We start from the raw sequence: 25539 nt of genomic DNA, 5'->3' as shown, positions 1-25539 counted from the left end.
TGTGTCAAGCAGTCTTTTTTCTTAACAGAAGGTAGTTATATATATATAATTTTTTCCATCTTTCTTCCAGCTACAACTTTTACATAAAAAATATACCCAAGCTGCTTCTATTTTTGTTTTTCAGGTATGCTGTTCTTCTGAGAAGGGTCACTGTGATAAAGACTCTTCAAAATGGGTACCAGCTGCTATGATCTCTGCATCCTCAAACATTGTTTCTGTGTCTGCAAGTGGATGCAGCAGTATGTACATCGCAGGACTTCGGTATGCATGGAGAGACTGGCCATGTGAACTCAAAAAGTGTCCACTGTACAATAAGGAGAACATACTTCCTGCACCTCCATTCAGGTTTATTTAAAGCATCATCATCCACTCCAGAAAAAGAAAAAAAAACCCTGAATCAGTGGATATATGCTGCATTAATTTGCAAGGGCTTTTGTACCAAAGTTTACTTGATTAAACCTACTTAGGGATCTTATTTTTACAAGTTTCTGCTAAAACCATTATACACTGTTAAATGTCTACTGTTTTTTACTCTATAGTCTAAGCTTCTGAATTTTGTAAAAAAATATGGGTTTTAAGTAATGTTCCTTCACAATGATGTTTCTTTGGGGTTATAAGAGATGTGCGTAAGACAACTTTTTATGTCCTTTTATAGACAGAAATATAGCTAGCTATTGTAGTGCCTGGTGCCATCCCCTGACCTGGACCCCCTCCCCTAAAAATGATCTCTGCTCCCCCAGAATAAAGAGAAAAAAGAACAAAATTTGTAGTGAGCAGTTGCTATAATTTATGCCACACATGAAATGCTAAGCACTTCAGTTCCTACAATTCTTAAAAAAAGCTTTTTTTCATTTTAGTGTAACTGCTTGCTACATTTGTGGCAGTTACTGGCAACAGTTTATGCTACACACACAGCATTAAAGCTTTTTAGTTCTAAGAAAAGAAAAAACTCTTTTTCCCCTTTAAACTGTAGCCAGCTGCTTCATACATTTGTAGCAGACAGCTGCTGTAGATTTTGCTTCACACATCAAAGCTAAGCAACTCAGTTCTGACCACAAATGCAATACTGGCATTAAATGCACTGAAGACTGTCACTCTGTGCCTGGGGTGGCACCCCCCCCTTCGCCCCACCCTAGCTACACTACTGTTTAAAGGTTTTGTCTCATGAAGCTCAGCTTTACAATTCCTGATACCATGAGGTAGATTGTGCAAAAGCAAAGTGCCATATACCCACAGATGTAATGGTTTTAAGATTTTTTTTTTTTGGATGGCCTTTGTCCTAACTCTACTCATTGCCAGGAGAGACACCCCCCCCAACATAAAGTCACTTCTAAGGTTGCTACATGTTGTGAGAAAGTTAAAATGAGTATTTTTACAGAGTTAGCAGCTCACACAATCAGTTGGAATTAACTGGTAATTACAGTAATGGTCTTGATGGAACCATACAATTTCTATCTACCTCGTTTTCAGATGCTTTGTTAATGATTGTGATTTTGGGTTTGTTTTCTAGTCTCCAGTATTCATTTTTCTTTTGACCAGCAGTGGTAAAAGACTCTGAGTTAGATGCACTTATATATATATATATATATATATATATATATATTTTTTTTTTCATCATCTGTAAAGCCAAGCACTGAGATATGATGTGTATCATTACTTATGTATTCTAGAAAATGGACTCAAATGATTTTTGTGTGCAATTTGCTATAATGTAATGCACTGTAATTCAATTATAAATAAAAAGAACTGAGAAAATGTTTAGGTGGCATATTTTTATCCAGCGCACTTACCATCTGTGGAACTCTGCAACGGTTTAGCATAACATTCAGTTACATGCACTCACTACAACCAACACATAAGGACTCCTTGTGAAAATAGGTTATTTCTACCAGTCCACAGAGTTCACATTCCCCAAATGTGATGTACTGGAGTCACAAAAACTTCAAGGTTTAAAATGCTCATGAATATTTTTAATGGAAAATAGCTACTGGTGTAGTTTCTATGTATGTGCCATCACAATTCCTTTATTTTGGGAGATTTCTGTTAATGTTTGTTTGACTGTGGAGCTATTACATATAAATGTGGGAGTGTGGGGGGGGGCTTGCCCCACCTGCAAGAAATGTTTATACTTTGACTTTTTGTCCTGGTGGTATTTTGGCAATTTGTACTACCCACTGTGGTTCCTCTATATCTTGTCTTTCTACTGGTAGATGATAGCCTTACAACAGAGCTTAATAGTTTTTTTTGATATATTCACTGATAAATTCTCTAGTACATCATGTAGTAATATAACTACCCAGAGGGACAATAATGCATTGGACAAATGTTGAATAATAACTACCAAACCAGTCATTCAAGCATTAGATTCCAGCACAGCAAGTTCGGCAGCAGTTCCTGATGGCCTGAACAGATTCTTTCTGAAGAGCATTGGAAAACTACTTCAGAAATCTCTAGAAGTTGGTTTTGTAACAACCTGGAAAGAGGCAATTGTTATCCCCAGTCCCAAGGGTCAGTTACATTTGACAGCTGACAACTTTAGACCAATTAGCCTGATCTCTATTCTTGGAAAAAGTTTTGAATGCATTGTTTGACGTTACCCAATGTAACACAAACCTCAATGTTGATATAGTTTAACTTTCTTTTGGTGTTGGGCAATCATGTTTAACGAACTTATTTTTTTATGAAAATAGAACTAGCTGTCTGGACTTTGGCTTTATTGATGTTACTTGCCTGGAATTTGCAGAGGGGTTTAATTCTATTTTTCATGATGACATAGTGAACATTATCGAAAGGGGACTCAACCATTTTGTGGTGAAATGGGAGGCTAACGTATTAATGAACAGTTAGTTCATGACTGCCTACCAAAAATAAGCCATTGGTACAGAAGCCCCACAAGGATTAGTATAGGCTCACTATTGTTTAGTTTGTTAATGTTTGCATTTCCATGTCATGACAACATCTGGTTTATTAACTTTATCAATGATACTAAACTAGGGGGTAATAGCTCCAATGTTAATGAACAACATGCTTTCCAAGGGTACCTAGATACAGTTTTTCAATGACCTGCAAATAGCAGCATGAGGTTCAGTGCCAAGAAGTGGATGGTCCTGCACCTTGGCAATAACAGTAATAATAATACTTGTTACCTGTATGTTTTGGGTATTTACATCTTCAGAGTACCCACCCAGGTTAGAGGCTTAAGGGTTTTGGGCGATACTTCGCTAAAATGTAAAGCCCATACTAATATTGTATTGAGATTACATTGTGGAATGTTAAGTGATATTATGAGGTGTGTTAGCAGTATGGATTACAAAAAAGTTTTGATTCCCTTATTTACATCAGCAGTTAGGCCCATTGTACAATAGTGTGGTACTTTCATTTGTTTTAGTGCATCTCAATAAAGAAAATTAGAATAAATCCAAAACCATTTACCAGGCAGGTTTTTGGGCTGAAACAAGTGGGATATAAAAAAAGACTGGAACACCTCTCATTATATTCCGTTAGTTACAGACTGCTAAGTGGGGTTATTTTTGGTCTTTAAATGCCTAAAAATGAGATATTTGCTGCTTCTTTGGGTACATCATTCTCTAATCATAATATCAATACTTAGAAATGTAAGTTGTTTATAAAGATCCCGGGTATTGGAACATCATAGATTCCTAGAATAATACTAGTCTACTGGCCCTTATAAGCCTAACCAAGAATTTCACCCATGTTTCCACAAAGTCAGCACCTGTTTCCCCTATCCAGCAGGGACACAGGTGGGATCCCTAGGGTGTATTTTCTGTTTCCATCCAGTCGTCCACGTTCCTGTTAAAGAGAGATCAGTTAAGAGTGCTTACTTCCGTACTAGAACTGGGAGACTATAGAACTCATTACTGTTGCATGCATGTGGTAATGAGAGCTCGGAGTTCTTTAAGTGTCACGTGGATAAATGGTATAAGATTATGCTTACGTACCTGGGCTATCTTATGGCAAACACTTAAATGGCCCAAATACGCTCTGAGTTTGGATCACATAACACTAAACATTGGTATACACCATAAAAGTATACATAAGCATAAGAAAATATGTCACAAACTGTTCATAAGGCTCCACAGAAGGAAGAGACTCAAGCTTTAATTCCTGCATAGTGCTGTGGTAATTAAAATGTATTTGGCCCCAATAATATTTTATCACAACATAAGAAGCCAGGTCAGTTCAGTTGTCCCAAGAATACCTTCGAAAGAACTGGGATTAGGGATGCCACACTGGGTTTGTATGTGCAAAGGCTTTTAGTTTAAGTAGATAATTTCATATATTAGGCCATACTCTCCTGTAAGAACACTGCTAGAATCAAAAAATTCATAGCGCTGAAACTCCCTCCCCATGCATCGTAATTCTTGGTATGAAATGCACAGCGCTAGTAAGCCATTACTAAAAATTTATTCTAAATACCCCCAACTCTTACCTGGGGCTCAGCAATCCCAATATGAGGATGGCTGTACCCCAGAATCAACAACAGATAAGTAGCAGCTGGAAGATGGTATGATTACAGTATTCCTGGCTAGAGGATTACCAAACACACTATATGGCAGTCTATGCATCCTTCCAGCACATACATTAATAATGAGGGTACTGATAAGGGACCACTAGAAGTATTTATGCTTAAGGTATGCTCTGTACCATTCAGTTCCTTTAAGCTAAGCTAACTATGGAGTTCCTACCAGTTCTCCAAGTAATTCTGATCAACGTGGATAAGGCTGATACTCTGTGTCATGCAAAAGGTTGCCAAATTTGCAATCTGTTAATCTCAAATGATATTCATGCAGATAAAGTCACATTCCAGAAGGCTCTGGGTAGGCGAGATTCATGTTATAAGGCAACAAGCAATCAGCATCTTCCTTCTCTGAACTTTAATTAGAATTAAGTACATGCTTTACATTTTTTGAAAAAAAATATTGTTTTGGAGAGGGGATTATTGGAAACTGAAAGATACTGCAGACTAGCTTCCTGAAAGATTTAAGTTTTAGGAGTATCCTTCTGTGAAGGGTTCTATGGGAATTTATTACACAATTTCTCTTTCTCTAGGCAAAGTTACTAGTTTCCTCACCCAACTTTGGAGTTTATAACAGTCTGAAGGAAACATACTGGCTGCATAGGTAGTTCAGATAACTGCAGTTGTACAAATGTTACCTCTATTTAGAAGTTTCCAGAAAAGTTAACAATCACATTATTAGTGAGCTGTTTCTTGAAGCATATTAATCTTCTATAGTTTTGCCAACCATTGAAAGACATGATAAATAATTGACCTTAGTCAGCAGAACATTAAAAAGAGTACAGCAGAACTGTGAACTACATTTTGTCACTATTTAGTAAAACATTTAAGTAGCTTTCTTTTGTACAGTTGCTGGTGTTCACTCCCTTTGAACAGCACGAGGTCTGGGTAGTTGTGGATTTTTCAGCTATTCACACACAGTGATACTCTAGCCATGATCAGCAGAACTGGCAGGGACACAGGAAACATTTGCTGTAATCTTCTTATCAACAATAAGAGCCTCCAGTTATGCAGTCTCTCCTTGTGATGATTTTTTATAGATCATTTTTCACTGTATTATCCCAAACTTCTTATGTTTGATTGCTTACTATTGTGAAGCTGCAAAAAATGAATGAAGTTTGATCTGATTATTAAAAAAAATCTAGGATAAGGGTAGCACTTTTGTCTTCTGATGTATTTTACATGATTCAGCAATTTTTCATTATACAAACACAAGCTAGAGTTGAGTTCTTTACGTGACGCATAGTTAGTGCATTTATTTGTTTGTTCCATTACCATGACCTGTCAAGGTTTGTTCAAGAAGAGCTATTGCAAATCAATCAGCGCAATACAGTAGCAACATTTGCAGAAACTGAGCTAATAAAATCAATTAATTCAGTTTAAATCCCATTTCAATTTTTTACTGGCAAATGAAGAATCTGAAAAATATCAGCATGTATGCATGCATGCACAAAATCATTATGAAGTAGTTTTTTATTGGCTAAACCTGATAATCTGGCTTGTAAAAACATCCCTTTTTAAACCTGGAAAAAAAGCCAGCCTGCTGACAAACATTCAGATCAGAACAACAGAACATGAAGCAATTTGGCAGGCTGGATTTCAAAGTGTAGTGCAAGCAAACGGTGGTGCAGCGGTTAGCGTTGCCACCTCACAGCAAGAGGTTCTCCCGTTCGATTCTCAGCTGGAGCACCTTCTATGTGGAGTCTGCATGTCTTCCCCGTGGTCGAGTGATGTATAAAGACATGCAGGTAGGTGTGTGTGAATGTGTGTGCCTTCTTTGAAGGCTGGGCATCGGACTGGCAACCCGGCACCGTAAAAATCCACTGCCAATCATTAGCGGACCAAAGTCCCGCTGTGGTGACCCCTAACCGGGAAAAGCAGAAAGACATTACTTTAGTGCAGGCAAACATTCCGCACCACTGTACATACTCTTACAACTTAAGTGAAGATAAAATTTATGTTAAACTATCATGAGGAGGCACATAATTTACATACATAAATAAGAAAATTAATAATATGGAATAATGTACATCTGGTCCTGGCTTCTACTTAAAATACAGGATCTACAAGAAAAAAAGTACAGCTACTTCTGTTTAATGTTGCATTGAAAAATCCCAGTCTTTAACAAAGAATAAAATCATCTACAAAGTGCAGCTATATGTACTGAATTAATGACCAATCCTGAATTGAAATCGCAATATCAAGACTTTAGTTTTTCCATGTGAACAATACAAAGGAAGCACACTGCTACTTTCACCACAAAAATGGCTCTTGCAGTAAATGGAACACAATGGCAACATATTTCACATAACAGAATAGACTGAGAAGGTTAAGCAGAAGTGCACCTTTTAAGAATGGTGGGCAAGTTTGTCTATGAACTGAAACAAAAACTTCACCTCTTAAAACATTATCTGTATTTTCAGTTCCTTCTCTGAGGTGAAAGACAAGAGTACGTATACAATAATAATACTCAATATGAGCAGCCATAATTAATAGTCACTATGTTAACATATAGGCCCATTCTCACTGACTGGACCTAGTAGAATTGCCCTGTCCAGGTGATGTAATATGCTGGAGAGGTGGCGAGACCAGACACTGTTGGGGTGAAAGCATTTTCTGATAAGGTGACATGGGCTGCTGTACAGGACGCTTCACAGTCAAATCCAGAGACACTGTAAACAAAGAAAGACCTTTAATATTCTTCACAATAAATTGCATCTAAAAGTACTACTGAACCATGTGACTACAAAGAAATCTAACTGAAAATTACTCAACATAATGATCTTTTCACTTTATTTGATGGTCTTCATTCCCAGTTTTAACTGGGCTAAAAACTAAATCCACTTATATCTAGTTCAACGTACATATTTTAAGAATACCACTGCCAACAAAGAACTACACTTACATGTGTCTGGTAGGTTACCTTATGCACAGCTCACCAGTGCCTGTAAATACTGCTTAGTATCTTTTTTGCTCTATTTATAGGCTCATATAAGCTAGATGCCCTTGCGGTCCATTTTAAGCCTTTCCAATTTCCTTTTTTATGTTACATTTAACCTATCTCATTTGATTATAGACCAATCTTACCCATCTCATGGTCGACAGTTACATAATACTCCTAATAAGAATAACACAAAACATCCAGAACTGCCATGGGTGGAGATGGAACCCTACCACAGTTCTAAATCACACTACAGCAGTACGCAGTTACAGGACATGCTACAGATATTACTGAGCTACAACCTTCCCAGAGGTGTATTTCTAGGTGGGATCATACCATAAACAATATGAGGGGGACCCATGCATGGGATAAAGCATTTAGGAGCTGCTTCTTTCCATTAGTAGTACAGGGGGCAGTCCTGGGGTAAATTTTCTGGTTCCCTTCCATACATCTAAATTGGACTTAAAAAATGAACTGGGATGAACTTTGTTTTCTGTGGATGGGAATCTGTTCCAGAGCCCCAGTATTCTCTGCAAAATATACCTGTCCCAACAAACCAGACTGCTGATTTTGCAGAAGAGGTTTAAATCCCTAGACAGAGTATTTCTGATGCCGTTTGACTTGCTGATGTGCAGTAAATCCATCAGTAATGGTTTGCAGGATGCCTTGTATGCCACACAGGTCACCTCTTAGCAGTCTGTAGGATACTGTATAGTGACAGGGATTTGAGTCCATGTAGGACACGTTGCTTAGGCCTTGTATAAGGTATCTCTGTGGGTATTCCAGTTGTTGCATGTGTCTGGACAGGTACATGCCAAAGGGGGCATTATATTCAATGACTGGCCTAATGAGGGCTGAGTAAAGGGGGACAGTCACATGCCTAAATCTAGACACAATCCCTTTGTTTATAGATTGTGCAAGACAGAAGCACTTTCTAACAACAGTCACATGTTGGTCAAATGTTAGGCCATTGTTCACATAAGTTCCTAAATACTGAACAAATGGGTCAACTCATAGGGGCATATTTTCAGTGTGGTAGCTCCCTGGGGTAGATGACTTCCTAAATGATACAGTAATGCATTTTCTGGCATTTAGTTTCAGTCCATGACTTTGAGACCAGTTACTTATGTGACACAAATTTTCCTGCAGGATGGCTAAGTCATTTGGGGATTCAGTGACTACTCCTAGCTTGCAGATCTGCAAAGTTAGTCATCCAGAGCCCTTTGATACTTGGCTTTCACTTCAGAAAAGTACATATCAAACAGAATAGGTCCCAAAAGTGAACCCTGGGGGACTCCACTTGTGACTGGTTTCTTTGTGGAGGTAACTTCCCCTCTTTTGATTATCTGCATCATATCTGTGAGCAGGCTGCTGATCCAGGAGGTGACAGGGATTTATTCCCAGTTATTCCCCCCTAGTGGGTACTGTGACTAATTGTTCCAGGGCATTTGTATTGACAAAGTCTAGGAATCTCTATGCTTGTCTACTAATGGTGGTGTAGGTTTTCCAGTCCATAGTTGGATAGTTTAGATCACCTAGGAAAATGGTATTGGGTTTAACACTGAGTGATTCTAGTTACTGTAGCTATGCACTGTGATTTTCTTTTGTCATAGAGGGAGTTCTATAATTAGCTAATATATGGTGTGGGGCATTTCTGATGGCTGTTTGGACATGAAAGAAGCGCTAGTGCATCATGCTGCTCTACTCACCTTGATGTGAGTCTCTTCTGGATGTAGACAGATACACCTCCACCTTTTTTACCCCTCCTGCGCAGCAGCTGGTTTAAACATGTGGAAGGCCCTGCATAGCCAGAGTGCTGTCCTTTACTTTAAACCATGTCTCAGTCACTACAAAGACCTCAATGTCTTCCAGGATGAGAAGGGCTTGTAGGAAGTCGTGTTTCTTGTTCAGGCTTCTAGCACAAATCAGTAACACCTTAATTTCCTTTGCTGGTTTTATGTTGTTAGGTTGATCAGGGTGGCATTGCCTAAAAAAAGCCACTATGGAGGTGGTCAGTGTCTTTGCCAATAATTGAAACCCTTGAGGGGACAAATGCGGGCCCTCCCTACTAAAGCAGTGTGGTCTGTCGATCATATCCCTCCCAGGCTGACAATTATTGGAACCCCTTTGAAAGTCACCAAAGACTATGCCAGTTATTGAAGTCAGTTATTTTTACAGGTTCATGGGTTAGTACTAGGCTAACTGCTCTTATGGGCAACTTTAAGCCTAGCCAATTACCCCATGTGAGAATCAAATCATGCACCTTGTTGTCTGTAAGGTAAATACCTTAACCATTACGCCATCCTCCCACCCTATTTTTTGCTCATATCATGGCATCATCCATGGAGAAGGTAGAATACTGCTTAATGCTAGGTTCACACCTGCCTTGGATACACAGTCTGAGAGCTCCATTATGTCTCTCTTCATATAACCCACAGAGGTACACCTCAAGTCAATGACACCAGCATGAACTGCAACAGTCATACTGGTACTTGTTCAAGGACTTCAGTGCATGTGTGATCTGATGGATCCTGGCACCAGACAAGCAGCTAACAGTCAACTTTCCTTGATCACCCTAGTAACAGCACATCTGAATGCCTCACAATGGAGTCACCTAAAACAAGAATGCTTGGTTGGGTCAATGCCTGCCTTATGGGCTCAGCATCTGTGTCTTTGGGAATCCTTGTGCTCTGTGAGGAAGCAGGCTTAATATGCCAAGTGTGCTTTGTGTCCATGTTCTGTTTTGGAGGTCCTTGAGGTTTAGCCAAGTTAATCCTTAGAACCTCATCATATGATGGATTATGTGTATTGCGATGACCTTGGAGAAGTATGATGTGTGGTGTATTTCTGACAATTCTGGTGTCTCAGTTGGTTGTGTGTGCAATTTTTGCCTCCAAGGATATTATATATGTACACTTCTCACACACTATTTTGCTATTTAAGAAACAGATGATCATCAGACAGCATAAGACAATTCTTACACTGTCTCAAGCTACCCATTTCAATCAGGCTAGCTAGAGAAGTTGTGGGGAAGTGCCGGTCCATGATGCCAACAGGAATGACTCTGAAGGTAGAACTAACTATAACTGCTTGGAGTTTGGCTTTAGAGTAATGTTTGGGTGGATTTGCTACTGAGTATTTAAATTTCAATACAAGCGAAGGCTGATACTCTTACAAACGAGTTAAATGTTCTAAATAATTCTCTTGTTACTGACAACAACTTTTTAACTGTGAAGTTTGAATATGACAATGTTTTTAACGAAGTCGATCAATTTTGCATAAAAATTCTTAACAGAAAAATACGTAAGTTAGACAGGGATTTAGCAGAATACAGAGAAGGAATAGCTTACCCCTCTCCCAATAGGACTTGGTGGGAACATAAACAGGACAACCAAAGTAACCAAAGCAAGGGGGCTGATTTCCATTTTAGAGCTACTCATGAACTCCCCCATAGGAGTGAGAGGCTAGCTGAGAAAGGCAGAAAGAATTCCCATCAGGATTTTCAGCATCCCCCTGGCAGGACGGGGGCATGGGGACAGAAACAATCCCCACACATGTGGAGCAACAAACATGGTTAAATGATACTCCCACTATCCCTGAGATGGTACTTCTACAACACAATTTTTCTAGCACTGTAGGTAATAGTTGTGCTATAGTTAAAAAAGACAACTTCATCATATACAACTATACTGATTTACAAATTACAGACTTAACTTTCGATCTATTTACTAGGGGTTTCCAGTTTGTCCCCGCACGTTCCTGTAATATATCCCAAATTTTAGTTGAATTAAAACTTTTTGCTAGAAATTTAAACCTAGCACATTACTTTAAAGGGCAGCCCTACATTAATTCAGGGCTTTGTAGAACCAGCACTTTTAATCCACCTGTACACCCTTTAATTAAACTTTATGAAGAACTAGTCGAGAAAGACCTTAGAACTTTACAATTCCAAGGAATACAACCACACCTAGTCAATTCAAATGAATACGAAATCTGGTTTATTAACCATTTGAAAAAAGAAAACATCAGGGTCATGAAACCAGATAAGGGTGGCGGGGTCGTCCTGATGTATAATTCCAGCTATGATATTTACATCCATGATATGTTACAGGATAATGAACAATATGAAATAGTATCTAGAAATGAAGTTAACATAGCCTCTTCCAAAATCAAATACACGCTCACTGACCATTTGCTCCAAGGAGCTATAAATGAAAAACTGTTCAACTACCTACATGTTGAGAAACCTAAAATACCAGTAATCTTCGGGATTCTGAAAATCCACAAAGGTTTGGACCCTTTGAGATTTAGGCCCACTGTTTCAGGGGCAGGGAGCATCACTGAACCCCTAGGTAAATTCATTGACCATGTTACTAAGCAATTTATCCCACTTTTAGACCATGTCTGCAAAGACTCTTGGGATTTTCTAAGAGACATTCAACCCTCCTTCTTCTCATCTGAACTTTTTATGATAACCATAGACATTAAGGACTTGTTTCCCAGTATAAACCACTCAACAGGGCTTGAGTGGTTTAATGATTTCTTAAACACTGAAACTAATCTTAACAATAAAGTGACTGGTCTCCTAGTTGAGTTTATGGAAATACTATTACAAAATAATTTTATATTTTTCAATGGTGAGCTTTTTAGACAAAGGAAAGGAGTGGCCATGGGTGCCACATGTGCTTCCTTTTATGCCAATGTTGTCTTGCACAGATGGGAACGTATGTTCATTTTTTCTTCTAACTGGGTTCAACATCTAACCCATTATAGAAGACACATAGATGACATCTGTATTTTATGGAATGGGACTTTCAATCAGTTTTTGGATTTTTTTAGTTACATCAACTCCACTACCCCTTTCTTGGTGTTCACTCATAATATTAACAAGCACGAACTTCACTATCTTGATGTGACTTTATATAAAGATTACAACAACTCCACATTTCTCCCAAAACTTTACAGGAAACCCACTTTTTCCAATTATTTTCTGCATTTTCAAAGTGCACACCCATTCCACCAGGAAAAAAGGCATTGTTAAGGGCCGGTTCATTAGAGCCTCCAGGATGTGCAGCTCCACTGTTGATTTTTTGGATGAAATGCATTTTTTGCAGTCCATGTTTGTAGACGGGGAAACCCTCTCTCCCTTATTACCTCCTTAGCTAAGGAAGTGATCGACAATAGAGAAACAACATTTCCCCCACTCCTTGGCACAGGGCAACCTTCTGTTACAACTAACACTGCAGCGACATCTGACACCTTCCGGAACAGTTTTATTTATACCTATTCTGGTAATTCCGCTGACATTGAGGAGATCATTAGGAGGCATTGGCCTGTACTGACCTTTCATGAAGAATTTAAAGACACCCTTCCAGCACACCCCAAATTTGTAAGAAAGAGGGACATTAATTTCAAGGAACTATTTGAAAAGAAACCTAATTTCCAGGTTAACAACTCTAACACACGACTAGGCACTTTTAAATGTGGGGCCTGCAATCAATGCCATGCCATTATTAACGCCCCAACACTTTATATTCCCTCCAGGAATTTTAACATTAAATCGCATCACCATTACACTTGTGGGAGCAAAGGGGTCGTCTACCTAGGATTTTGCACCATCTGCTCAAGCTTCTATGTTGGCAAAACTGAGAGATCACTAAGGAAAAGACTCTATGAGCATTTTTATGATTTAAGTAAACAAAAGGAGTCTAATGCATTTTATAAGCATTCACTCACTTGCCCCGAGATAGATCTTAAATTCATAGTGTTGGAGCAAGTCACCCCGGACACTAGGGGAGGTGACTGGGAGACGACCCTTGAATACAAGGAACTTATATGGCAACTTAAATTAGACGCAGGCAGACACCCTGGACTAAATGACAATATTAATATAAACAGTGTCCTTAAGTTAAGAAAGGCTCGACTATGAGAGGCTCCTTCACTGTTGATATATAAAAAATCTTAAGTAAAATATGATAGATAATTTATTTTAATTTACTGCTAAATGTACTGTTTACAGTTCTTTATCATTTTATGTCACAGTTTTAATATTTATTGTATATATTTACTACAATGCATTAGGTTTAACTTTTAACAATGAAGTATATTTTAACAATTCATTGAGTTCAGCATCCATCAAGTTTTAACTTTTAATTGATTAATTAACAACCAATCCAATTAACAACTAATTCTAGTGTATATAAAGGTTTGTAGCACTTTGGATGTTCACTTGATAAAGCTTGGCACAGACCGAGCGAAAGCGCTTGTGGTTTTATTGTTTCGTATGGTTTTACATTAAAAAAATCAGACTTTCTAAGCATTTAATACAGCAGTAGTCTGTCTTGGTTTGGCTTTCCACCTTGGATCCATTTTTTTATTGCAACTTTAAGCCTAGCCAATTACCCCATGTGAGAATCAAACCATGCACCTTGTGTCTGTAAGGTAAATACCTTAACCATTACGCCATCCTCCCACCCTATTTTTTGCTCATATCATGGTATCATCCATGGAGAAGGTAGAATACTGCTTAATGCTAGGTTCACACCTGCCTTGGATACACAGTCTGAGAGCTCCATCATGTCTCTCTTCATATAACCCACAGAGGTACACCTCAAGTCAATGACACCAGCATGAACTGCAACAGTCATACTGGTACTTGTTCAAGGACTTCAGTGCATGTGTGATCTGATGAATCCTGGCACCAGACAAGCAGCTAACAGTCAACTTTCCTTGATCACCCTAGTAACAGCACATCTGAATGCCTCACAATGGAGTCACCTAAAACAAGAATGCTTGGTTGGGTCAATGCCTGCCTTATGGGCTCAGCATCTGTGTCTTTGGGAATCCTTGTGCTCTGTGAGGAAGCAGGCTTAATATGCCAAGTGTGCTTTGTGTCCATGTTCTGTTTTGGAGGTCCTTGAGGTTTAGCCAAGTTAATCCTTAGAACCTCATCATATGATGGATTATGTGTATTGCGATGACCTTGGAGAAGTATGATGTGTGGTGTATTTCTGACAATTCTGGTGTCTCAGTTGGTTGTGTGTGCAATTTTTGCCTCCAAGGATATTACATATGTACATTTCTCACACACTGTTTTGCTATTTAAGAAACAGATGATCATCAGACAGCATAAGACAATTCTTACACTGTCTCAAGCTACCCATTTCAATCAGGCTAGCTAGAGAAGTTGTGGGGAAGTGCCGGTCCATGATGCCAATAGGAATGACTCTGAAGGTAGAACTAACTATAACTGCTTGGAGTTTGGCTTTAGAGTAATGTTTGGGTGGATTTGCTGCTGAGTATTTAAATTTCAATACAAAACAACTAGTCTGGAAACCTTCTGCACCAGCAAGAATCCGTAAACTTATTACAGTGAAAAAAAATCATTAATTTGATACGAATATCAGTGTAAGCTTCATCAGTACACTGAATATTATGCAATTTTATCAACAGTCTTTTAGCATGGTGAGTAGTTCAAGAGGAGAGACTATGTAAAATGATACTTGTGTGCTTATTTTCAATAGTCAATAAACAGCCAGTTAGACCACTTAAAACAACAAAATTTCAGTGCAACAATGTACTGGAATCACTAATATAGGCTTAGATACCTTAGCTAAAGCAGATATAGGCTATTAAAATGAACTTAAAATTACATCAAGAAATAAACACATCTTTCTCTGTCTTGTATTACTATTACAATGCAATACCAACATTTACATTTTTTTAACAGCATGTATGACAGATATGTACTTAATGTGTTAGCTGTACTAGAAGAAGACCACCCCCTTGATTGCTCCTGAAGTTGGGTTCATCTTTCCACCAATTAACGGGCAGCTTCTGTGGAAGATCCTGTCCTTTGGGATGCATATGTCAGTGAACTCCATTACATCACATCACATGCTAACTTGCATAAGCATACCTAACTCTCAAGCCAGTGACTACCTTCCTGCAAATTATGAAAAATGATGTGGCACATATACAACTATGTACTTGCTCAATATACATGAATGCCTAAAACCAAGGCTAGATGGAGAAGATACTTGCACACAGGGAGACAATGGAAGTGTATTTTTGACCAATAAAGGAGGAGCATCGCATACACTAACTGATTAGGTAAAAAGCTGATGGGTCATATGGTTGGGTACAATAGGACTGCCCAAGGAACAAGTTCACAAGATTGAGTTGAGTCCTGAAATGTTATACCAAAGGAGGTCTAACTCCTTGAACTGTAGTTAATGGATCACAATTGGTGACAGATTCATTGCAATCAGACTCCAGTGTAAATACAGGCTATTATTTATAATCTCAACCTGTGTTCCACAGCAGAGTTGTGAAAGTGAGGAAAAAAGTGTATTCAGACAACGCTTGCAGGATCTACTGCATAAAGCAGGACATGTGCTGTTGTTTATGACTGAGGATGTGAATGCTCATATCATGTCAGACAGAACTGATTATGAAAACTGCCTGGGTCCACATGGTGGGGCAACAGGAATAAAGAAGCAGAGTCCACCCTAGAATTCTGTCTGGAAAATGGTTTAATGGTGGTCAACAGATGGTTCAGTAAGACAGTCACAAAATCACATACAAAAGTGGCCAACATACAACTCAGGTAGACTTCCTGCTAGTGAAGAAAGGGCACTGGGTTAGAATCAGAGACTGCAACATCATCCCCAGCAAAATGGTCTGCCCACAACATAAACCAATGGTAGCCACAATCAGCCTGAATCAGTGGTCAAAGAAGGCTATCAGGTCAACAGACACCAGGTTAAAGACCTGGAAGTTGACTATAGTAAAAGTACAAGGGTTCAAGGAAATACTCTGGGCTCTAACTAATGTCAGCATTTCAAAGCAGCAAGTGTGAAAAATATCTAGAACAGATAAGCAGCCAAGACTTGTATGGAAATAAAGTATCAAAGGAAAGTTGGTGGTGGAATGCAGAAATTCAGGAAGTTGTTAGAAGAAAGAAAGAGTGCAGGAAAAAGTGGTCAACAGAAAAATCAGATCAGGCTAAAAAAGAATATTGGTCGGCTAACACAGAGGCTAAGAGCTGTTGCAATACCAAATAAGATATCAGAGGCCTTTTACCAGCTTCTGGAATGTAACTCTGCCAAAGGGTAAGCAAGTGAACTGGCAGTGCCCATCACCCCAAACCTTAGGAAATTCAGTGTTCTCTGGCAATGAAGATATAAGGAGAGAAGTTTCCTGTAGGAATACTGTGTTGTGTGCGAGAGGGCTTCAGGGGCTAGGAAGAAGAGAAAGCTTTAGAGAGTTAACATTTTGAACTTTGGCATGAGGAGAAGCATGATTAGACGAGACAAGTCTAGTATGCATCTCCACATGTCTTTTTTTTTTCTTGGTATCAGGAAAAGCCTGCGTTTTCCTCCACTAAAGATCCCTTTACTAGGGTCCATTCCTCCTGCATACTTTTCAGTACAAAGCATAGTATACTGACCTGGACTTCTGGAACAATAGGAATTCCTCTGCACTTTTTACGTTTCTTAAAACTATAACTTGTAACCCTGATATAAAATGTCCAGGACAATGTTTTTCCAAGTTCTGAATAAAGAAGGCTAACCACCATATAACTTTCACTGAGAGAGGATGGAAGTATAGGAGCGGATGAGTACAGTGTTGGAGTGGGCTTAGATGTTTAGAGGGTGGGGCAGCCTAGCTGAGTTATGGCTGGTGGCCCATAGGCTTCTCCTTAAATTTTGTCTGCCATTCTTTCCTGAGTATAGGGAAGTCCACTGTAAGGCTTATTTCTGAAATTATCATTACTCTTACAGATGATAATGGCCTGAAAGAAGTTCTAAACTGGAAAGCCCAATCCAGTTCGTAGCACCTGGACAATATGTGTACCAAGGACCAAGTTGCCATGGCATAAATGTCATGCAAGGAGGCACTAAGGAAGAAGGCTGCAGATGTGGATATCATCATTGTAGAGTCTGGTATCTTATTTAATTTTTGGTAAAAGAAAGTACTGCCTTCTGGTTAGCCATTCTGAGAGACATTATTTAGTGGATTTATTGTACTGTCTACCCCTGGTGAAAGATACAAACAGCTGGCTATCCTTGCAGAATACTGTACTTGGCTTTGTAGGAGTAATTTACTAAAGAACTGGCAAATACAGTGTCTGACTCAGGTAAGATTTGGCCACCACTACAAACATAAAGGGAAGACTGGTACTTAGCAAAACCATGTCCTTGATGTTGAGCAGGCCTGTACTTTGAAAACTGTGGATGAATGACTGCTATCAGAAAAATGGTCTTCCAGCTAAGACATTTAAAATCCATGGAGTAGGCTACTCAGTGTGTGTGTGTGTTGGGGGGGGGGTCCATGGCATTTTCCTGCTTGAAGCATAAAGATATCCCTTAGTTTAACTGGTTAAGTAATATGGCAAATCAATTGTTCTTCTCTTGTGGGGTTGGCATAATGGTTAAGGTGTTTACCTCACAGACAAAAGGTACAAAGTTTGATTCTCACTAACTAGAAACTGGCCAGGCTTAAAAAGGTCCAAAATAGCAGCTAGCCTACAACTTTCCTATGAACCTATACACTTTAAAGGTCTTTTGTTGTATCAAATCTATCAGTGAGCCCAGAGAGATAATTCTTGTCTGTGGCTGATGTTGGGACTAGCAGAAGTTGAGAGTGAGGACTACCTTCTGGAAACATTCCACAATGACTTGCAGAGCTGTCTGAAGTTTCTGGATGGATTTTCCTTGGATGAGGCAGCCATCCAGGTAAGGGTACATGTGAGCCCCTAAGGTTCTTCAATGGGTTATAATTGGAGCTAGACACTTGGTGAAAATCTTGGGAGCATCGGATAAGCCAAATGATAAAGCGCAGTATCATACTGTAATCTTGCTGCCACAAACTGATGACATTTCCTATGCTCCTTGGCTACAGGAATGTGAAGGTAGGCATCTCCTCAAGTCTAGGGTAACCATATAGGCTCCCAAAATAGCAGGGGTAGAAGTTTTTTTGTAGGGTTAACATTTTGAATTTTGGAATATGCAGAAACTTGTTTAACTTTGAGAAGTCTAACATTGTTCTCCAGGTGCCGTCCTTTCATGGTACCAGAAAAATCCTTGAGTAAAATACTGTGCCTTCTTCTCCTGCAAAGACTGGTTAAATGGACCCTTGTTGAAGAACTTCTAGTAAGATGGGGGAGAAGTCCCTCTTGGTCTTTTGGAGGATTCTGTACCCCTAAGAATGGTATTTTTTTCCTGAACTGAATGAAGTAACCTTTTTCTATGATATTTAAGACAGTACAGTTGTGTACACTTGCCATAATTGTAGATGTTCGAGTGTATTCACTGTTGCAGTCATTACATTTGGGTAATCTGCTGGCAGGTTGCCCTCAGTTGGCCTGAATTCCAAAGTCTTGGGTCCTGCGTCAGTTGCTGTCTTCTCTTCCATGACGTCAGGTCGTCAGGGGTATAAAACATACAGCCAACGCCATTTTCTTTAGTTTTTCTTGCCCCTGATGTCAGGTGCCCCCAAAAAGTTAGCAATATTCTAAATATTTATTTATATATATATATATATATATATATATATATATATATATATGTCTACTACTAATTACCGACACGACGATTCCCCGACGGAAAACTCCCCGACGCCAGATGACCGACATCACACAAACCCGACAACGCAAAACACCGAACACCATTACACCGAACACCATTACACCGACACACGGAACGTAAACAACACGCGACACTACATAGCATACACACTAGCCCTGACCCAAGCCCTAACCCTAAGGTCCGACACTATCGCACACTTCACCTACCTGCACCCTAACCCTAACTCACTTAACCCACCCCTAGCCCAAGCTCCGACACTAACGCACACATCACCTACCTGCACCCTAACCCTAACTCACTTAACCCACCCTAGCCCAAGCTCCGACACTAACGCACACTTCACCTACCTGCACCCTAACCCTAACTCACTTAACCCACCCCTAGCCCAAGCTCCGACACTAACGCACACTTCACCTACCTGCACCCTAACCCTAACTCACTTAACCCGTCCCTAAACTACAGTCCCTCACTAGCACACACTTACCTTACCCGAACCATACCTCCGACAAACACACACTCACCTTTCCCACAGCCTAACCCGACATCCCACAATCTCGAGCACTTACCTGACCGCCCTAACTCCACACCATCGCACACTTACCGCGTCGTGATCGCACATTCCCTTGTCGGTCTTTCCGCTGTCGGCAAATCACCCTGTCGGTACACTTACCTGTCGGTCATCTGGCCGTGAGTTTTCCATCGGGAATCGCTTCGGGCATTAGTAGTAGACCCATATATATATATATATATATATATATATATATATATATATATATATATATATATATATATATATATATATACATGCATCAATATAAACTTTACCTTCATCTACAAGCAAATATACCACATAGGTTGTAGAAGATAGCGAAGGAAAGATAAACTGTAGAATGACAGGGGGATGGCGGGAGGATAACCTGGACTGCAACAGTGAATACACTCGAACATCTACATTTATGGTAAGTGTACACAACTGTACTATGTTCTTCGTGTTTCACTGTTGCAGCCATTACATTTGGGTAGAATCCCAAAGCTATGGTTGGGAGGATGGAGCTAAACAGCATTAGGTGAGGCTATAAGGCCCTGCAGCACTGCAGTGACAAAGCCTGCCCTGGACGTAGAGCAGAGAGGCAAATGGTAATGCTTTGTAAAGGTGTGAACAGAACTCCATGTAGCAGCCTTTAGAATGTCCTTGGTTGGTACTCCTCTGAGAAAGGCTGCTGAAGTAGCTGCAGCCCTGGTGGAGTGAGACCTAATGCCCTTGGGCACAGGTTTGCCATGGTGTAAGTAGCAGAAACGAATGCAATGGCTTATCCACTTTGAAACGGTCTGCTTTGAAATAGCCTTTCCTTCTGATCCTGCAGCATATGACACTAGTAACTGCTCAGTTTTTCTTAGAGCTTTAGTCCTGCTCAAGTAAAATCTTAGCTGTCTGTGTATGTTCAAGGAATGCAGAATTCTCTCCCCTTTGTTCTGCAGACTTGGATAAAAAATTGTCAGATTAATTGTTTGGTTAAGAGCCACACTGGAAATGACCTTAGGCATAAAAGTAGGATTTGTCCGCAGAGACACTCTGTTTGGGTAAAATATGATAAAAGGCTCTACAGCCATGAGGGCCTGTAGCTCTGAAATTCTTCTTGCTTAAGTAATTGCTAGTAGCAGAGCTGTCTTCCATGATAAGAACTTTATATCCGTGGTAGCAACTGGTTCAAATGGAGGCAGGTTGAGCTTTTCCAACACATAATTGAGGTCCTATGCAGGTAATGGTGATCTTCTAGGAGTCCTTAAATTTTTGGCTCCTCTAAGATACGGCTTTAGTAAAAGATGAGAAAAGATTGGTGGCTCAGTATTGTAATGAGCTGAAATGGCAGAGGCATGGATTTTGATTGATGAAAAAGATCGGCCTTTGTCATGCATCTCAGATAAGTATTGTAATATCTGAGGAATATGCGGTTCTGCTGTATCAGTTCCTTGTGCTTGATTCCAAGCACAGAATCTCTTCCATTTGTCAGCATAAGATTTTCTAGTACTAGGCCTTCTGGCTTCCAAAATGACATCCATCACAGCTTTACTGAGAGGTGTCATCTGTATGATTACAGGATTAGCCATGCTGCCAGGTTCAGAGTCTGTAGTTGATTGTGCAGGATCTGACTGTTTTGCTGGGACAGTAGTTGTGGTTTTTGAGGCAAGGTCCAAGCTGGGTATTGAGACAAGTTCCTTAGGATTGGGTACCAGTATTGGTGGGGCCAGTCTGGGGCAATTAATATCATATTTGGCTTTTCTTGTCTGACTTTTAGGAGGACCTTGGGTAGAAGAGGCAGAGGAGGTAAGGCGTACACTGAAAGTTTTTTCCAACTGAAGGATAGGGCGTCCACTTTCCATGCTTGTCTATGATAAGTCCTTGTGCAGAATCTTTTCAGTTGACAATTTTGAGGAAAGACAAACAGATCTATGTCTGGGCTCCCCCATTTTTCTGCTATCATGCTGAAGACTTGTTGATTTAGTTTCCACTCGTGAGGATCCATAAGGTTTCTGCTTAAATCGTCTGCCAGAGTGTTTTGTTTTCCTGGCAGGAATTGAGCATGAAGATTTATTTGGTAGGTCAAAGCTGCGTCCCACAGTGCCATGGCTAATCTGCAAAGGGGGTATGAGTGTGTGCCCCCTTGCTTGTTTATATACCACATGACTGTGGTGTTGTCCGTCTTTATCAGTAGTTGTCCTGGATGAAGTAAGTCCTTGAAGGCTGTTAGGGCATTTTGAACAGCTAGCATCTCTTTCTGGTTGATATGTAGATGCATTTGATTTGTTGCCCATATGTCCTGAATGCATCTTGCTGCCATGTGGGCCCCCCAGGCATAATCTGATGCATCTGTTATTAAGGTTTGGCTGGCAGGGGGTAGAGTGAAGGGCCGTCCCATGTTTTGGTGACAGGCCTTTGCCCACCATAGAAACTCCTGTTGCAGGCAGGGGATGACAGGAATCATTGTTTCCAGACTGTGTGAAAGTTGACTCCATAAACTTTTTGGGTACCATTGAAGTTTCCTCATATGCAATCTTGCATATGGAATTAGTAGGATGCAGGATGCCATGAAGCCCAGAGTCTGCAGAATTTGTCTTGCAAAAGACTGGGTTTTTGTTGCCATCAGTTTGAAGTAAGTAGTCAGTTGCCTTTGCTTGTCTGGCATGAGGTAAGCCATCTTGGCAGTTGTATTCAAGCTTGCACCCAGGAATGTTATCTTTTGAGAGGGTACCAGTTGTGATTTCTTTTCATTTATTGTGTACCCTAGGCATGTTAGAAGCCTTTTCACAAACGCCAGGTGTTGTAGACGAGTGTCCTTGTTCTATGCTTGAATGAGACAGTCGTCCAAGTAAGGATATATCTGAATACTTCTTTGTCTGCAAAATGCAATTACAGGCGCCAGGCACTTTGTAAAGACCCTGGGTGCAGTAGATAAGCCAATGGGCAGTGCAGAGAATTGGTAATGCATTAAGCCAGCCTTGAATCTGAGGTATCTTCTACACAAGTGTCTTACTGGGACATGCAGATATGCCTCTTTTAAGTCTAAAGTCACCAACCAAGCATTCTTGCCCAGCATGGGCAGAAGCTGTTGCAAAGTGAGCATTCTGAATTTTGGAATGTCCAGGTTATGTGTTCAGAATCGATAAATCCAGTATTTGCCACCAGGCCTTGTCCTTTCTGGGTACCAAGAACAGTCTTGAGTAAAAACCTTGTCCTTTTCTTCCTGTTCTGGTACTGTCTGAATGGCCCCATATCCATGAGAGACATAACCTATTTCTGTGCCTCTGCCCATTGTTTTTTTGGCAGGTCTGGCCAACCATTTGTCATTGGCAGAGTGTGGAAATGGAATCTGTATCCCTGTGATACAATGTTTAGTACCCACTTGCCTTGGGTTATTAACTGCCAATTTTCAGCAAAAAGTGCTAATTTTCCCCCTATGGGTGCTGCCAAAAGATAAGTTCTTGGTGTAGGCAGAGGGAAGTCATTGGGATTGCTTTCTGTAGATTTGCGCTTCATCTCCTCCAGATTTGGAGGTGGATGCGCCCCATTGCTTTGACCTGTATGAGTCTTGAGCCTGGTACCTGGAACCCTTAGGACATCTGGATTTGCCACTTTGAACTCTGTCTGACACAGGAAAGGACCACTTTTTTGTAGGCCAGTATCTACTGAATCTAGGTGGCTGCACTTGTAAGAAATCTTTAATAACAGTTTGCATAGACTTAGCTTTGTCTTCCATTTTCTTTAAAACCTCTTCTGCCTTAATACCAAACAGAGAATCATGCTGTAAAGGTGCATCTAGCAATTTAGCTTTAACATGATCAGGCAAATTTTGCTCCTTTAACCAGGCATGCCTCCTAATCACAGATCCAGTAACTGCGGCCCTGCAGGAGGCCTCTAAAGAATCAAAACCACATTGCAAAGTATGCTTTCCAACTTGTTCAGCTGCATGCAATAATTCCTGCAATTCCTTATTTTCTGCACATTCTGAAACAAACATCATCAATCCCATAACATGTTGTTGGTACTTAAGCATATGAAATTGACAGTTTAAGGCCCTTATTGCCAAGGTTGCAGATGTATAAACCTTTTTTCCCCATCTGTCCAGTGCCCTTAAATCTCTGTCGGAGTGGGTAGGGTTTTTTGCTGTTGAGGCCTTAAGTCCCTTTGGACCCTGTGAAATAGTTTCAGGATCAGCAGCAGGGTTTCTAAATAAAAATTTATGAGAGTCAGGGACCCTGTAATACCTGTCAGGTTTATTGGGAGCTGGAGGTAAGGAGTCATGGGTCAGGCTTGGCTCCGAAAACACATCATCCACAATGTCTAAAACAGGGGGAATGGCTAAAGGCTTGTGCTGAGGGAGAAGAAGGAAATCCCTGAGCCTCTTTTTTGATTCTGAGAAGTCTTGACTCTCCCAGTGAAAATGCTCCCTCAAAGTATGCAAGGTTTCTCCAAATGAATAATCCTCAGGAGGAGATGCACATGGAATGGACGACTCAGCATCAGAATCCTCATAGGGAGGTAAAGATAATTCCTGATCAGAAGAGGAATTAGAATAGAAACCTGATCTGAAGATTCATAAGTCAGTGTCTTGCCTAGGCCTCTTCACTGGAGGGGGATGGGTACCCCTGATCAAGGTAATGAGGTCTTCAGCCATTTTGATCATCTTTTTTTTAGGCATAGAGGCCTGTGCACGTGGCTCAGGCATCTTTTTTTTAGTTTTAGAAGATGTCTTTGCCTTTGGTTTTGCAGCTTTCGTCGGTTTGATATAAAAATGTTGAGGTCTGAATACACCCTCAGAAGCCGGTGCCTGCTCAGCGGCTCCAGACCCATACGAGAGAAATACATCCGTCGGTCTAATACCTCGAGTATCTTGCGGCATGTCAGACTCCACATGGGTGTCAGTAGAGGCCTGCGACTCAAAGGTATCAGGGGCTGTGAAAGCGCCTCACTGAGAACCAGCGACTGGCTTAGGAGAAGCTTCGTCGTCGGTTTTGGATCTCGACTGCCTTCCTCTGTCCTTTTCTTTGCGTTTTTTATGTACTCCGGTAGTCGGATTGCTATCCGACAACATTTCTGGGTAGTTAAATCTGTTTCCAAAATACTTAGACGCAAAAATATACCGACGCTTAATAGTGCGTTGGTTAAATCTAGCACAAAACCGACAGCCAGGCATGTTGTGATCAGGGCCTAGGCAAGGAATACAGTATAAATGGAAATCCTTATGAGGTATTTGCTTCCCACAAGTAATACAATTATTAACTTTTTCTGACATCGGTAAAAAGCAAGAAAAAAGTTTCCCCAACAGGGTACTTAGGTTTAGTGAAGACTTCGGTTCTGAAACTCGAATATTTCAGTAGTCGGCCGACCGGCACTTGTGAAATGCTTTTGCTTCGGGCACTGCACAGCAAGAAAAACTGAAGAAAATGGCATCGGCTGCATGTTTTATACCCCTGACGACCTGACATCATGGAAGAGAAGACAGCAACCGATGCAGGACCCAAGACTTTGGAATTCAGGGCGACTGAGGGCAACTTGCCAGCAGATTACCCAAATGTAATGACTGCAACAGTGAAACACGAAGAACAGCCACTGGTTCCCAATGATGAGTTTCCACTGCTGTAGGATGAAAGGAAGTCTTCCTGCTAGAGGAAGGTAGGATGGAGAGGAGGTTGCTATGCATAATCACTGCTGCTGAAGATAAGGTCCTTGGATACCCCAGGTCTACAGCTTTGTTCAGACTGCTACCTTCTACTCTGTTGTAGTCTCTTGCCTCTGGGAGGCCCCCTCTTTTCTTGTCTTTGAGGCACTGGCCAAGACTTAGGGGGGGGGGGTAATTCCTGTAATATCCAGATGTGGTAGACAAATAAAAAAGTCTTTTAGTTTTGACTTGTCTCCTTTTTGTCCAACTTCTCAAAGACTTTCAATGCAAGGGCACTCTTTACCTAGTGGG

The 25539-nt window shown here is 40.4% G+C and overlaps 2 protein-coding genes across 7 annotated transcripts in view; one reads left to right on the top strand and one right to left on the bottom strand.

Annotated features, from left to right (window-relative positions):
- SIAE (sialic acid acetylesterase) overlaps positions 1 to 1757 on the top strand; it is a 310992-nt gene extending 309235 nt beyond the window's left edge. The window contains exon 10 of the mRNA XM_044080856.1: positions 125 to 1757. Coding sequence (XP_043936791.1) covers positions 125 to 355 — 231 coding nt within the window. The 3' untranslated portion in view covers positions 356 to 1757. The remainder of the gene's footprint in view (positions 1 to 124) is intronic.
- Positions 1758 to 6615: 4858 nt separating this feature from the next.
- The window catches only part of TBRG1 (transforming growth factor beta regulator 1), a 675454-nt gene continuing 656530 nt past the window's right edge, over positions 6616 to 25539 (bottom strand). For all 6 annotated transcript variants that reach the window (XM_044080849.1, XM_044080848.1, XM_044080847.1 and 3 more), the window contains one exon: positions 6616 to 7209. In XM_044080849.1, coding sequence (XP_043936784.1) covers positions 7061 to 7209 — 149 coding nt within the window. In that variant the 3' untranslated portion in view covers positions 6616 to 7060. The remainder of the gene's footprint in view (positions 7210 to 25539) is intronic.

The sequence above is a fragment of the Protopterus annectens genome, chromosome 8.part0, assembly GCF_019279795.1.
Source record: "Protopterus annectens isolate FY-2018-M chromosome 8.part0, PAN1.0, whole genome shotgun sequence".
NCBI lineage: Eukaryota > Metazoa > Chordata > Ceratodontiformes > Protopteridae > Protopterus > Protopterus annectens.
This window is presented reverse-complemented; position numbering and strand designations above follow the sequence as displayed.